We start from the raw sequence: 14,613 nt of genomic DNA on the forward strand, positions 1-14,613 counted from the left end.
CGAGCAACTAGTTTAGCACATCACATAAATCTCTCATCAGCGTGTTGAGTGGGTCCCTATTTTTACCTGTGTCATTCAAATTGAAACAAACTGCTTGCTTCCCTAAAAGGGGACATAATGGAGATGTTTTAGTTTTCAAGAAGAGCTCACCTCTACGTTTCAGTAACAAAGCCTTCAAGGAGAGCAAAACTAACTCCAGGCAGATATACTCGATCAGGGTTGAGCGTGGTAGGCCCAGGGTAATGCGCCAGAAAAAACCCTCAATATTATTCAGCCATTTCACATCCTTCAGGCCAAGCGCCTCCAGGCTATATAATACTGACGGGCATAGCTAATGTTGGCAAAGGATGAGTATACCCCGAGTGAAAAGCCAGCATATTGTTTTGCAAATTTGTGTGCTAATAACGTTATCCGTTTAGCCCTACTTGTTTTTGTCTATTATATTTTTGTATCCTGAACTATGACATTTTTAGACCCAGATACCTATATGTGTCCGTATATTCGATTGTCCCCCAGGTTGTATTTAGAATGGGCCTGTTTACATTCTAAATACAACATGATACTAACAGTTTTGGTTTTTGTTAGGTTTACCGTTAAACCACTATCCTCTGCATATCGGCCCAATTTCTCCAGCATCATTGTCATGCCCATAAACAACTGATGAAAAAGAGCTAAATCATCGGCATAAAGCATAGACGACACTGGGGTGGATCTACCTGGTCGAACGCCACCCGGGCCCTGATTTAGTCCTTCTGCCACCTGCATAGATAGATCGCTCTGATTTTCCACACTGAACTCAGCACAGCTATTTGTCTTATCTTTCAGCAACCACCTAGTTAATTTACCAGCATTCTGTCTGTGAACTTCTCTTTTCTTTAATCGCTTTGTTTTGGTCGTTGAGGTGCAACTGAGACAGTGATCGACTTCATGGGTTGATCGCAGCCTCCATTTATTAAAGTAGGCTCTGATCTTATTGGTAATGCATTGTATTTTAATTGTTTATTTTCTGTCGGTTTGGTTTATGAGTTAAATACGTAAGCGGTGAGGAGGCAGACGCCGCTATATGAATACATTCCTCATCTGCTTCGTGTGAATCAATAATGATAGGCTTTGAGTTACCTGGCTGTTACAAGCACAATATGAAACTAGGAGCCACAACATCCGAAGCACTTTCACTGTTCAAATGAGAACACACAATCTAGTTGATCGCCATGTCTTGAGATGTCAGTATGGGAGCGACCGCACAATTTCAGCAAGATTGTAATGGCAAATGCAGCACACCAGTCGACGGGATAACTCCTGAGTTGGAAGAGTGCCTAGAACATGGATACATAACTTTTGTATCCACAGCAACTTGGCAGCCTTTGTCGACATTATCTGAAATAGACAGTGGGGCAGGAGAGGAAAGGAAACGATTGGAACCTGGTAACAAGTTGCGAGAAGCTGAAAGTCATTGTGAGGAATTGCCATTTTCAAGTAAGTTATTTCCATTCTCTGTGGCAAGTATATTCCTATCAGATGGATTAGCATTATTTGAGGAAAGGCGGTCAGAGTAACACAGTGAATAGCTCAATTTCAGAAGAGTGCTGTCATCTATATTTCCAAACGAGGCATGCATGTATGAAGGTAAAGCCATCCCACAGCCTGCATTGCCTTCCATTTCCAGTAGTATTGGTACCAAGAGTGGTCATGATGTTGATATGTGTATCAAGCTTGAAGTAGGAAGTAATTTGCCCAGCTGCGGGGACGGGCTGTACAGAGTCAGATTTATCACTTCCTGGGTCAGTTCCCCTTTCTGAAAGCTTTCTAGCCTGCCGCCTTCCCTCGCAGCTCTTTTGTAGCCGTACATTTTCCCATATGGCTTGTTGCGTAAATTGCATTTCTTTGGTTTACCCAGAGTCTTCCCCTGCATGTTAGGCTTTTACCTCAGCTTTGCTCATCAAAATACTCCAGAGTGCTCGTTGTCGCCTGGTAATACCATGCGACTATGACACATAAATCACAGCCGACAGCACTCACCAAGCACTCGACCAATGCGCACACGCTAATGTGACTGCAACAGTGCTTTTGTATGACTTCCTAGGTGGTGGGCAATAATGGTTACATTAACCAATAAAATGAATGAGTTCCCAGCTGGCCAATCAAAAGGAACGCTGTACGGGTGTTCTTTGAATTTGTGAGCGTTTTCGAGTGAATTTAACATGTGTAGAGGAGCAATCGCCTCCACAGCAGACAGCACTCACCAAGCGCTTTACCAATGGGCACACGCAAATGCGCGTGCATCAGTGCTTTTGTAGGACTTCTTAGATGGTGGGCAGGAGTTGTTACATCAACCAATACAATGAATGAGTTCCGTGCCAGCCACAAATAGGAACGCTGTAAGGACGTTCTTTGAATTTTTGAGCATTTTCCAGTGAATTCAACACATGTAGATGCGCAATCGTCTCTGCAGCCGACAGCACTCACCAAGCACTCAACCAATGCACGTCATATAGGGCACCAGGCTCCCTCTGCCCAGTCCACCTTTGAACTTTTCCTCCCCTAACCCTCACCCCTCCCTCCCTCCCTCCCTTCCTTAACCTGCACTTGTCCTCGGGCTCCCTCTCCTTCACTTGTCTGGCTGGTTTGCACCGCAAGGAGCTATTTCATCCTTTATAAACTTGCACTTATTTTGCACCCCCTTCACTTCTGCTTCCCGCCCCTGACCACCAGGCCTCCTCCGGCACTCTCTTTCTGAAGGGCCCTTCCGCCTGGTATTGTAATTTCCCACCTCCTCCTCCCCATGCACCTCCCGTTACAGCACTTGCAAAATCTGAATGTCGCATAGCCCATTAGGATTGCTACTTTCTCCTTCCTGCCCCCCCCCCCCCGCCTTGCTGCACCTCGAAATACTGGTGTATAGGCGCATTACAAATGACCAATAAATAAATGGGGAAACAAGCACATCCAGAGAGACCCCTTTGTCAACCGGTACGGATCCTCAATGACATAGCTCCAACTTATCCCAACCACCCCCCTTCCAGCAGCACCGACTGAAGGAGAACAACTTTCTCCCTCCCATGCAGTAGCAGCATTAAAAGAGAAATACTTCCCCCCTCCCCAAAGGAACAACGATTTAGAATAGGTGGGAAAATACTTTAGGTTTTCCTGTTCCTTGTGAATGCCTTCCAACATCAGAAACAAACAGCATGAACCTCTGCACAGTGGAACAACCAGGAGGTAAGGCAGGAGCAGAGCAGCACACAAAGACCAACTCTTGCACGGGAAACAAACTGAAAGAAATTAAAATGGAAGCATGTCCTTTAAAGACTTCCCTCTCTCCTGGCTTGGAATAGGAAGTCAATTAACCAATCAATTTAAAAGTTTGCTTCAGCCGAAGGGAGGAAGGTGAGGGCTTTAAAACTGAGTCTAGGATCCACAGCCAGTGTCTCTAAACGGAGAGAAGTTTTTTGAGAAAGCTAGAGGCTCGAGCGCTGAGAGAAGGGGAACTCCTTGAGCCCAGAAGAGGGGTGTGCTATAGTGGGGACAGATAGAGAGAAGAGAGCGACCGAGAGAGAAAAAGAGTGACTTGAGCCCCAGGAGAGGGAATGTGTAACAGAAGGGGAGAGCCCCTCTACCCCAGAGGAGGGGAGCAAGTAACAGAGAGAAGAGAGCCCCAATAAGGGGAGTACTTTTGGGACACTTGGCAAAGGGAGGAAGCCTTAAAATCCTGCGAGGCCTGTTGTGGTCACTAGAAGAAAGGATTAAAAAACGGGACTCTCGAAATCACTTAGCAGAAGCTCTTATTGTCTGGAATATTCTTTATGTCTTTTTAGTTGCCGTCCATCATACATAATCCTGCCTTTAAGGACTAGGTTTCCCAAAAACCTTTATGTTACAGCCACCTTGAAACAGCGCCCATGCAACAATCTCAAGTATTACTTTTACTTGATAAAACCCTTTCACTATGTTCCGTGATCAGTAGTTGTGTATTCCCTCTGTCATGTGTCTTCAGCTTTTCCCTGAATGGTATACGTATTGGTGCCAGCTTATCAGTAATGGGATGTTGTTGCACAGTAAAAGGGTGTAACAGTAGGAGGCCCATTTTCTTACTTCCAGTATTTTGGTCTGCAGAATCATGATGGTGCTACTTCTGGAACTGTGGACCCACCTGGACAGAGCTGCATAAGGTGTGAAATCGCAGGGGGGGGTCTTGAGATTTCTGCTGAGAAAGCAAAGGCAGTTTTTGTTGACGAAAGAAAAAATGGTTGTAGAGGTAAAAATATTTCTTTGACGAACAAAGAATATCTAAACTCTCTTTTTTTAGTTCCAGGTGTACAGACTTCAAGGTTTATGCTTCTGTTTTCACCCTTAAAATACTGAAGAGTTATGGCAGGAAGTTTTTGAATACATCTAAACAGTAGTGGAGTAACTTTGCTGAAAATGTTGGGGGGGTCATGACAACTGAAAGAAAGGGGCACAGTGGAGGAAGGGCGACAGTGGCTCTGAGGGATAACGCTAAACTACTACACCATAGGCCATTGCCAACGCTCTGTTAAAACTTTCATAAGACTGGTGGCGTATCTTTAAAATTAAATTTCTAAAGACATGCCAGTCTTCTGAAACTTATACCACCACAGTTGGTCTTTATAATTCACTGCATTAACAACAGTAAAAAAGCCTGTGCCCTCTTTACCCAAAGAGGGCCTGCAAGCAGGCTGAAGGTAGCTGGTGTTTGATTATTGCCACTGGGGCAACGACTCGAACAAGCATATAGACATAATAGAAAATGGATGCCTGCAAAATTTTAAAATGGCACATTAGGTTGCTTATTCTGATTTCATTAATAACTTGCAACATTCGAACTCTAAAATTAAGGTATGTTTTCCTGTGTTCAAATGACCCCAAGCAGTAGCTTACCGCGTGGGAGGCCAGACGGAACAACATTTGTCAGTGGGACACCACTCCAGTTTGGCATCTCAAAGAGGGTGCACAACGGAAAAGGTGTCCCACTGGCAGGACAATGTGTGGTGAGGAATTCCTACTCGGCACTCTTATTGTCCTGGCAGCAAGACACCTTACCCTTTCCAAACGGTAGAGGTGTCCCGCTGCCAGGACAATGTCCCAAGGAACTCCGGGAAGCGCAGGGTCCTCACGTTGCTCTGTGTTAACAGAGCATTACACTGTGAGCCATTAGGCACTGATGGGGAGGTGACTAGTAGCAGGGACATTTGTCCCTTTGGTAATGTACATGGGAGGGAGTGGTCAGAAGTGACAAGGGTGCGTAATGTTGCATGCTTTATGAAAAATGACTATGGCTTTAAAACCCAAGGGGGGTTTGTTAGGCTTACATTTCTTCATGATGTTGTGACTTTGCATGCAGGATGGGGAGAATAAAACTAAAGCCATGCTGTCATCTCTCAACATATTCCTATGACAATGTATATAGTGTACAGTTATTTTACTATGAAAGGCTAGCTTATTGTGTAATGTGGTAAGCACATGAAATGTAAAGCAAAACCTTAATAAATATCTATATCAACTAAACCCTGGAAAATGTGCACTGTTGCTTAAATTGTCCACATCCCAGTTTCACCATTTAAAAAAAAGTGTGTGATCCTGGGCAATTCATTTAATCACATTGCCTTATCTGAAGCTCTGTACGCGATTCTTATTAACTTCAGACTTTATGTTAAAATATCATGTTATTATGATAAAAAAACCTAATGAGTAGAGAGTTGCTCCATATATAGCAATAATGCAATTTAGGTATTTTGCACCGCAAAGTTATTTGCCACTTGGCTTACCTTTGGCAACTTATTCTAAAGTCACTTCCATGGTGCCTCCAAGTATCAGAGACAGATGATCCTCCTTGCAATGTCCTTTTGTATGACGTCACTTCTGTTGGTGCAATCCATATGTAAATTAGGTGGTTTCCATGTTTTTTCCCCCCAGAAGGCCTGGACAGAGCTCTAATAGATGAATTTCCTGAATCTGCAATGATCCTGCAGTTTATTTTTTTTAGGTGTAAACATGCCATCCTCCACTAATGTTACCAAATAAGTAGATTTGGGGAGGGGTGGCCAGTTTGGGGGTGTGCATGAGACTATTACATATACTGCATACACACACTGCTTTTAGTGGCTCACCTCACCCCCCAATGTTGCTATGCTGGATACTTCCCTGACCCCAAATGTAATTGTAGAAATGTGACCCCTCACTAGGGTCAGCCTGCAGCCCAGCCCTACAACAACCATACACACAGCTTAGCTCAGCTCAGTATTATGCAATGAGACAGCGTGAGCCTGGCTGAGCAACTCAGCCAGGCTCGCACTGTCAAATTACATGATCTTGAATGCGGCGGCCACATGTGCCCCCCCTGACCCTCACACCAAAAGATGGGGGGGACAAAAATTACGCCCATGCATCTAAGCCACTGGCACTGATCCATTCAACCCTACAGGCCATTGCTTTTCAACCTGCCAGCAGTTACAAAAGCAGGAAGACCATATGAAAATCAGGCTAGTTGTCACCCAAATAAGGGAATTCCAGACCAAACCGCTATGTCACAGCGCTCCTACACGAAACTACAAGCAACCCCACACATGTTTCAGCCTCATTGGCCATCATCAATGACGTGAAGTTTGGATCATTAACACAGGAGGCTCGGGACCACGCTTCGGGCAACCCTCCAGACCATCAATTTCAGCCTGCCATGCCATCACAGAAAGGCAAAGACAATATACAAATCAGGTTCGGTCTTACCACAAAAGGGACAGTATATCCTGAACTGCTAGGTCACATCATTTCTGCACAAGACCACAAGCAACCACATACATTATTCGAACACATTGGGCATCATGAGTGAGGTGTGGCTTGGGGAGTACTGAGATTTCTGCTGAGAGAGTAAAGACTGTTCTTTTTGACCAAATGACAAATGTTAGGGTTGGTGAAAATATTTCTTTGAAGAACTGAAAGATTGTCCAAACGCTTTCTTTTTTGGTTCCAGATCAAGACACAAAGATTTCTGCCTTGGTTTTCACCCCATCACCTTATCACATAAGTGAGCTCCAAGAAGGGACTCTCCAGCTAAAAGGCAGCCAAGTGATTTTAGGCTGTGCGCCCACATTTAAATTGGTTGATCTTGCCCATGATGCTCATGATATGGATACACCATGGTAAAAATTAAGCAATGACCCAGACAGGCCGGGGCATTACCATTCATGGAAATGCCCACCCACCCAGAAGTGTTTATTGCTATTAGCTGCCTGCTTATCGGGGTGCTACTAAATTTGTTTTAAGTTGAGAAACAGCATGAGTGCAGTTTCTAAACATATAAAAAATTGCTACAAACCAATTTGACTGCAATGGTCAAGGGTGAAGGTACAATACATAATCCCTTCTCCCTTTCCATGGCGACCATTGCCTTGGTGGGGAAGCACCGGAACACTGAGTTTTGCAAGCCCTGGCGAGGGACAACACAGCTTCAGGTAAGTGGGGCATGGGTTGGGTGGGTGACATCAGAGATGGACATTAGAGTGGCAGTAGGGGCAAGTGGGCCTGGGAGTACTTACCTGCTGCTCGGAAGGAAAAAAGGCTCCAAATGCAGTATTTACCATGAGATAACGCCTGAATTCCAAAATCCCTGAATGGCTGGGAGACCCCCTAACCCCTCTTTAGGATGCTGATTGTTGGGGGATCTAGCACATCCTTGGACACACGGATGACTTAATTGGTAACTATGCACCATCCTTGAACTATTTCAAGGATGTCCTGATTTTTGCCCCTGGGAGGAAGTTACCATCTTCTCTGCTGAATCCCACAATGACTAATCCGTGTCGCAAGGATTTGCTAAATCCTGGCGACTATTCAACACGTTTGTCTCGGACCAGAGCTTGGCAAGCACACACTTTCTCCTAAGAAATACATGTTTCAGTTCTTTTGTTTCCAGTGCTATCGTAAGGCACTCTTTGCAATCACTCAAATCAGACAAGCGGAAAATTCAATAGAATGGTTTTTAGTTGTTGGCAATCAATGTACTCATTAGTGCTCTAAAATATCAAATGGTCGAAGTCACAGGTGTTGGAACTCATCAAATGTGATTAATTCTAGATTGTGGAAGAAATGTGGAAACCGTCCAAGTAGAGTGTAATTCTCAAACCACATTATATATTTATATGCTGGGAACACTATGATACTGCTAAAATCAATTGCTGTAGAAGAAAATGTAGGACAATCCTTTTTCAGAAAGGTGACTAAATGGATTAAAGTAGTAGAGTGAACATAAAATCATTGTTTTATGTAAAACTGTTTTTTGCATTACTGTAATGTCCCTTTAAATTCAGAAAAGCTTTACTTATCTTCTAAGAACAAACAGTAAATCACCTCATTTATTTTATTTTGTAATTCTTCAATTTGTGCTGCTCGTTCAGCTATTCCAGCTTTCAGCATGTCCATCTGAGATTCGAAGTTGGCTAGCTCACTTTCAAGTCTCGATCTTTCCTATATTCAAAGGAGAAAGAAAATATGTGAATAAAAGGCTAGAATTAGGCAACAGTACATATCTGCAACAGCATTTGTTCAATGCTCTGTTTCAAACTCTGCTTGCTAAGTGACCATACTAAATACGTTTATCCAAACAAGACTGATTTAGGCAGACTCCTGCCATAGAGGCATAGGGAAAACTACTGGTTTTCTGCACATTTTAATTTGAATCACGTTTCTGTAATTCCGTTTGCAAATGTGCAAACACCGCCTTATTTGTGCAAATGTGCAAAGGGAATGAAAGTGGGAATCTAAGTGTGTGCATCTATGATGCACACACACTTTATGAATGGAGCACATCTTTTGGGACACAACTGACGAGATGTATTAGCGCATCTCACCACTTGCACCAACACAAGTTTTGAGAATAGGCCTCTTATAGATGTTACATATTTTTCCCAGGATGAGAGCTCATAATATTGCAATCCTACCTGAATAAATAGTATTCCTTTAAGAAACAAGAATGCTTGACATGTGACCAACATTGCCTCAGCCCTTGCTCTTCCTGTGGCCACTAACCTAAGCCATGTATTCTGTGCTGCATGTCTTATAAATCCCCCACATTGTAATACCCAATGTGTGGACCCCTGAATGAAGATCAGCAGACCCAGGCATGCATGACAAGTGACCGACTGCTGGTCTGAAATGCAATCTTACAATTCACCACTTCAACTTTACCAATTTGATCAACTTCAAGGGATGCAAGGCCGAGTTCTTACAAATATACAAACTTGGGTTTTGCAGGTTACAAACACATCTCAGCAGTAGGTGCTTTTTAATCAACAGATAAGTTACTGCAGAGTTTAATAGGTTGGCCTACTTCAATAACATTTACATGCAGAGAGTACTCCATGCCCTCTTGCTAACCCCCTCACCAAGCCTCACTCAACTCCTCAATTCCAACTAAACATTCTTTCCCTATCTGAAGTTATTTTATGAATGTGTTTCAACCCAAGATTAATCACAAACTTCTCCCAAACTTACATGAAGATTCATGCCACTTAAAGGCTATTTAGGCATATTCGGGCTGGAAGACAAATCAATGAAAACCTGCAAAGTTATCCAAATCACACTAGGAGATTCACAAAGGCTGTGAATCATTTCTGAAGGACATCACTCATGCTTAGTTGGAAATGGTATAAAAGAGGACTGGACAGTCAATCTAAGCCCCCTCATTTTCTAAAGGAGACTGGTCTTTAGTCCTTTCCTTTTAGCTTATTCCACCTCCCAGACACTTCAAAAAGACATGCCCCGTCTGTGGGATTTGATTGTGTGCCAGGCACTTTCATAGCTGGTGCAGGGCTGTCTATCATTCACTTTGGTCCTCGTAGACTTGGCTGCAAGGCACCACCACTCGGCATCCATAACATTTTAGACGAGATCAGGAGCCAGAAGCAACATACACAGTTCAACTTCAGGATAGGTCACCTTTTCCCCGGCAGTGAGGTCTCACAACAAAGCCATCCTAACATAGGGTGTCTGGAGGTCACTCCCCTCCCAACCTCATTCGGCACGTCTCTCTGGCTCAGCTTTGTCTCCTCATGTGCCCCTCTCCAGCAGCTTAGGAGTATCCTTCTAGGCCAGGCTTTCAAGTACCAACTTCTTTATCTTCCTTCTTCGACATACTTCTCTCATTTCCTTGGAGCCCTGTCTTAACTCCTCCACTTGTTTTCTTCCTTTCTCCGACTCTACCCCTTCCCACTCGCTCCTTTCCTCCGTTGGCCCTTCTCTGCTTCATCCAAAAGCCTTACCTTCCCTCTATACAATCTTTCATGATCGTTTAACCCCCCTCTCCTTTCAGTAGTAACCAGATGTTTTTGTTCACCTCCTCTCCGATGTTCCATTTCCTACTGCTTGCCTCTCCCATTCCCATCTCATTCTGTGTGCTCTACTTTGAGAGATGCTCTCCTCCTTCCCTTCCTCTCTTCTGATGTTCTGCCTCACCTCCCTCCTGTCATTCCCCCTATGTGCTTCATGTCCTTCCTCCACCCCTCGTTCCTCTCCCACTCTCTCCTTTTGTTCTGCCTACAAGGCTCCTTCCTCTCTCTCATGCTACTCATTCCTTTTACTACTCTCCTTTTGCTTTCAAATCATTCCTTCTCCACTGCTTCCTCTCGCTTTGCTTCTCTGCCTCTAACAGCACTGTGTCTCCAATTGTCTCATGACTCTCATACATCACCGTATGATGTGCTCTTTTTAAACCCTAGCAAGGTTTAAAATGAGCTCTTTACATGTGAGATACACTGCCGCTGTGTACAGGATAGAAGACTGGCCTGTGACAGGTCAGACTTGGCAGGCTAAAACTTCCCCAGGCGAGCTAGCTTGCGCAGTAGACCACCCTATGCATCAAGGTATCATCAAGGCAATCCACAATCGTGAAATTATCTAAATTCTCCTAACCCTCGATCCCCAAGACCTTTGCCACAGTTTGCTGCCCAATTAACCCTATGCAATGAAGGCTGGTTTCTCCTCCTGAATGACTGTTGCATCCCTTGATAGGAGACATAGTGGCTGATTTGCTTTTGCGTCGTGGGTAGTTGCCCTAGAGATCACTTACCAGACCACACAAATCAAAAGTTCTTGGACTCAAGGAGGCAATAACCCACACTTAGACCAATAGTTAGAATATAATCAGCTCTTTACAGGCCCTTTATTCACATAACATGAAGCCATACACAAAACACTATAGATGAATGAGGTCGGTTATACATAAACACATACATCAATATAAGAGTACTTCACTGTTAGAATAGTGGAAGAAGAGAGCTTCATCTCGGCCACTTCAACACTACCCAGTCCCAAGGCAGGTGGGCAGAGGGATCACACGTTCTTACAGGGTCTGGAGCGGAGCGTCCTCCCTCTCAGCGAGACTTCAACACGCAGGGTTCCAATTCTGAATTCTACTACCTGGATACCCCTCTCTTATGGGGAAATGATCCCCACCCACCGTAGGTTGCCAAACCGTTCCCGGCCGAAGGACAGCGACAAGCATGGGGGTGAGGGGGTGTGCACAGAGTGGAAAAATCCAGTTAATAGTGAAAAAACCCAGCTTGTCTACCGCATGCTCTCTCCCAAAACCCCTGATCACTGCACCTGCACAACTCCGTCTCCTTTCTTGGCATGTCCTTTATCAACCAATGCACCGACTATCCCTCTAAATGAACTCATCCACTTCCAAATATAAACATTGCAACCTTTTAACTGTGGCAAAGCTCGCGTCTGCTTAATTGGGTTCAGAAAAACATATTTCCATTGCTGTTATGAAAATGACTGTCCAAAATGGCAGCGCACCAGTGCCATGTTTTTTAGCTCATTTTCGCACACACATTACACTCCACACCCTTTGGACAATCAATTTCCATATCCCAAATGGACGCAAAGCCGGCTTTTGCCACCAACGAAACATCCAAAATAAATTTGGGATACTAAAAATACAACAGAAAATGATGAGTCCCATCAACACAGCAAAAATCCAAACAAAAATATAACGCAACACCCCTGGAATCCATGAAAATATCTCATTCCACCAGCTCCTGTTCTGATCTTGCGTGACTTGGGAAATTCGAAATTAGATCTTTTAAACCACCAATGGGTTTCACGATAGACTGGGTGTGATATAAATTGAAACACATCCCTTCAACAGCATTGCAACTAAAATTGTTTCAAAAACAAATAATCAATAGCAGCCCTATTCTGCAAAATAGCTTTTCCAAACTTCTTATTGTCTAACAATAGCTCAGTTAAAGCTTGAGGTTTCATTAAGCGCTTTCACTACTACACAAGCCAGCTTGATTAAAGATGTATAGCCTCCAGTAGCTAATCAGAATATCCCCACCAAAGAAAATGCCAATGCTAACATGTAAAGACATCAATTTCACAATAGAGTCACAATCAGAAGATAGCCCAATATGGTGCACAGCACGCTTAGAGCTGCGAATAGCATGCTGCAAAGGGAAAGTCATTAGGCTAAGGTGTGTTAAAGCACAAGGGCTGCCAACAGCCAACCAGTAGAGAGCCTAACATGTTGAATATGACTGGCTGCCAGAACAGTAAAATTGCAAAACATGTTACATACATCAGTACACACAGAAATAGATCGCGCACATAAAAGCTTTTCAGAATCAGTGCAACTTTGATCGCCGGACAGGTCCAGTTGTTGACACTTGCCGATGTGCTGAGGATCACAAGTCATTAGATAACACACATCAGCAGGAGCAATATTATAGGTAATAATCTGAGTCATATTCCTCCATTTCTGATCAGCGCAAAATCGGCAATACTCGGACAGAAAAAGAACTCTGGGCACCTGAATCCTCCACGCGCGAGTCATTATGCAGTACTCCAAAACTGTGCCGCTATACTGGGGCTGGCGTAGGCACCGCCACAAGGCACGTTAAAATTAGATTTGTAGCATCATGTGCACCGGCTAGAGAGAAATGTGAGATGTTCAGGATACGAAGGGCCAAGAAGACCCATATATTCTCAGGTTGATCCGCAATGGCGGCATAGCCATATCGAACAAAAGACACAGAAACTGCAGAAGGGGGCAAAACAACATGCTCACATTTCCTCCGGAACCATGATACTTCAAAGCGGAACTGGTAGTAGGTTGCGTAGTGACATCAACATCATAATTCGTCATCCAGATCATTGAATTCAGTTGCAATATGGAGATATTTGCTGAAGTTCCTTGCATGCCCCCGGACCTGCCTGAATGCACTCCACACAAATCCACAAATGCAAACATCATGACCAGGGTCTAAAAATAAGATGTCCAACGAAAACAAGATATCAGTGAAGCACATCACTTACGTAAATAACATTTGTCAGCAGGAACATGACTCCATTTCCTCTTTCCTGGCTCCACTACAAGAACCACCTGAACCTATCCTGCAGCACTTACATATGCTGGAACCGGGGGACCACTAGGTTTCTCGACCCATACTTTCGCTCCCAGAACCATTTTGTCTGATGAGCCAAAACCTCTATCCCCACGTGAGTTCTCACAGTGGGTGGCTCTCCCTTCTTCACCACAGACATTTTCACAGGTAAAATGGTCAACTGTGCCACCCTATCCCTCTCATGGACGGGTAGCATGTTCTCTCCACTATTAATCAGAATGACTGATTTCCCCTTGGTAGTCGGCATCAGTGATCCATCCCAATATCTGGATTCCTCTTAAGGCTAACCCAGATCTAGGGACGATTAATCCCATATGCTCAGATGGAATTTGTACTCCGATTCCGGTGTCAATCACACCAATTTCCCCTTGGTTCCAGTATCATTTCCTCCCGTGCATGCAAATCCACCCCTGCAGACTCTGGTGTGGCTCGATAAGGAGCAAGTGCTCCAGGTGACATTTCCCAAAACACCAATCTTTCAACAACCCTATTCGGTTTCATTTGCAAAGCTGGTGTTAACCTGCGCATCAAGCCTTCAGACCCTCCAGTTTATAGCGATTTTGCGATCCCACAAAATGCCGTGAAAAATGGCCGGTTTTGCAAAAAAGCACAAAAAAATAGCTGTTTTTGCAAAAACACCCACAAAAATTGTTTTTGCAACAAACTTTTTTTTTTTTTTTTTTAATACTCAAGGGTCCAGTTTCTCAACTTTTTTTTTTGGACTCAAAAAATGAAATGCACAAGCACATCTCATCACTTGAGCACCCACTTTAAATACGTGCACAAGGGGTGCCACTGCTTTACAGGGTAAAGCATAAATTAGGTAAATTAGATTATTATTATCTGCATTATTATTAATAACTGCATAAGCTAATTATTAGATAAATTAGCTTATGCAGTTGCCCTTTATGATAACACGTGTTTCGGTTTATGCAGCCTATCTCAAATCAGGGCTTGTACTCTCTCTTTCTTGTTGTTTGAGTCTTGCTTATAAAAATTCTTGGGTCTTTGCCAAAATCATTCGGTTAAATCCCTTCAGCTCTGCTATACGATCAATCGCACGCGTTGGCTGGTTGCAAGCTAATTAATCACCAAGGGCAACTTTGACCTTTCAATTGAACACATTTTTTGTCAATCAATAAATAACTATCTGCACAAGAAACTGGTGCAGTCTAATGTATGAGATTTT

General features: G+C 43.7%; 1 protein-coding gene across 1 annotated transcript in view; it reads right to left on the reverse strand.

The window, feature by feature from the left end:
* The window catches only part of SMC1B (structural maintenance of chromosomes 1B), a 2,377,846-nt gene that overhangs the window by 1,031,114 nt on the left and 1,332,119 nt on the right, over window positions 1–14,613 (reverse strand). Inside the window, exon 14 of the mRNA XM_069627687.1 lies at window positions 8,365–8,481. Coding sequence (XP_069483788.1) covers window positions 8,365–8,481 — 117 coding nt within the window. The remainder of the gene's footprint in view (window positions 1–8,364; window positions 8,482–14,613) is intronic.

The sequence above is a fragment of the Ambystoma mexicanum genome, chromosome 12 (assembly GCF_040938575.1).
Source record: "Ambystoma mexicanum isolate Mex_15411 chromosome 12, UKY_AmexF1_1, whole genome shotgun sequence".
Classification (NCBI taxonomy): Eukaryota; Metazoa; Chordata; class Amphibia; order Caudata; family Ambystomatidae; genus Ambystoma; species Ambystoma mexicanum.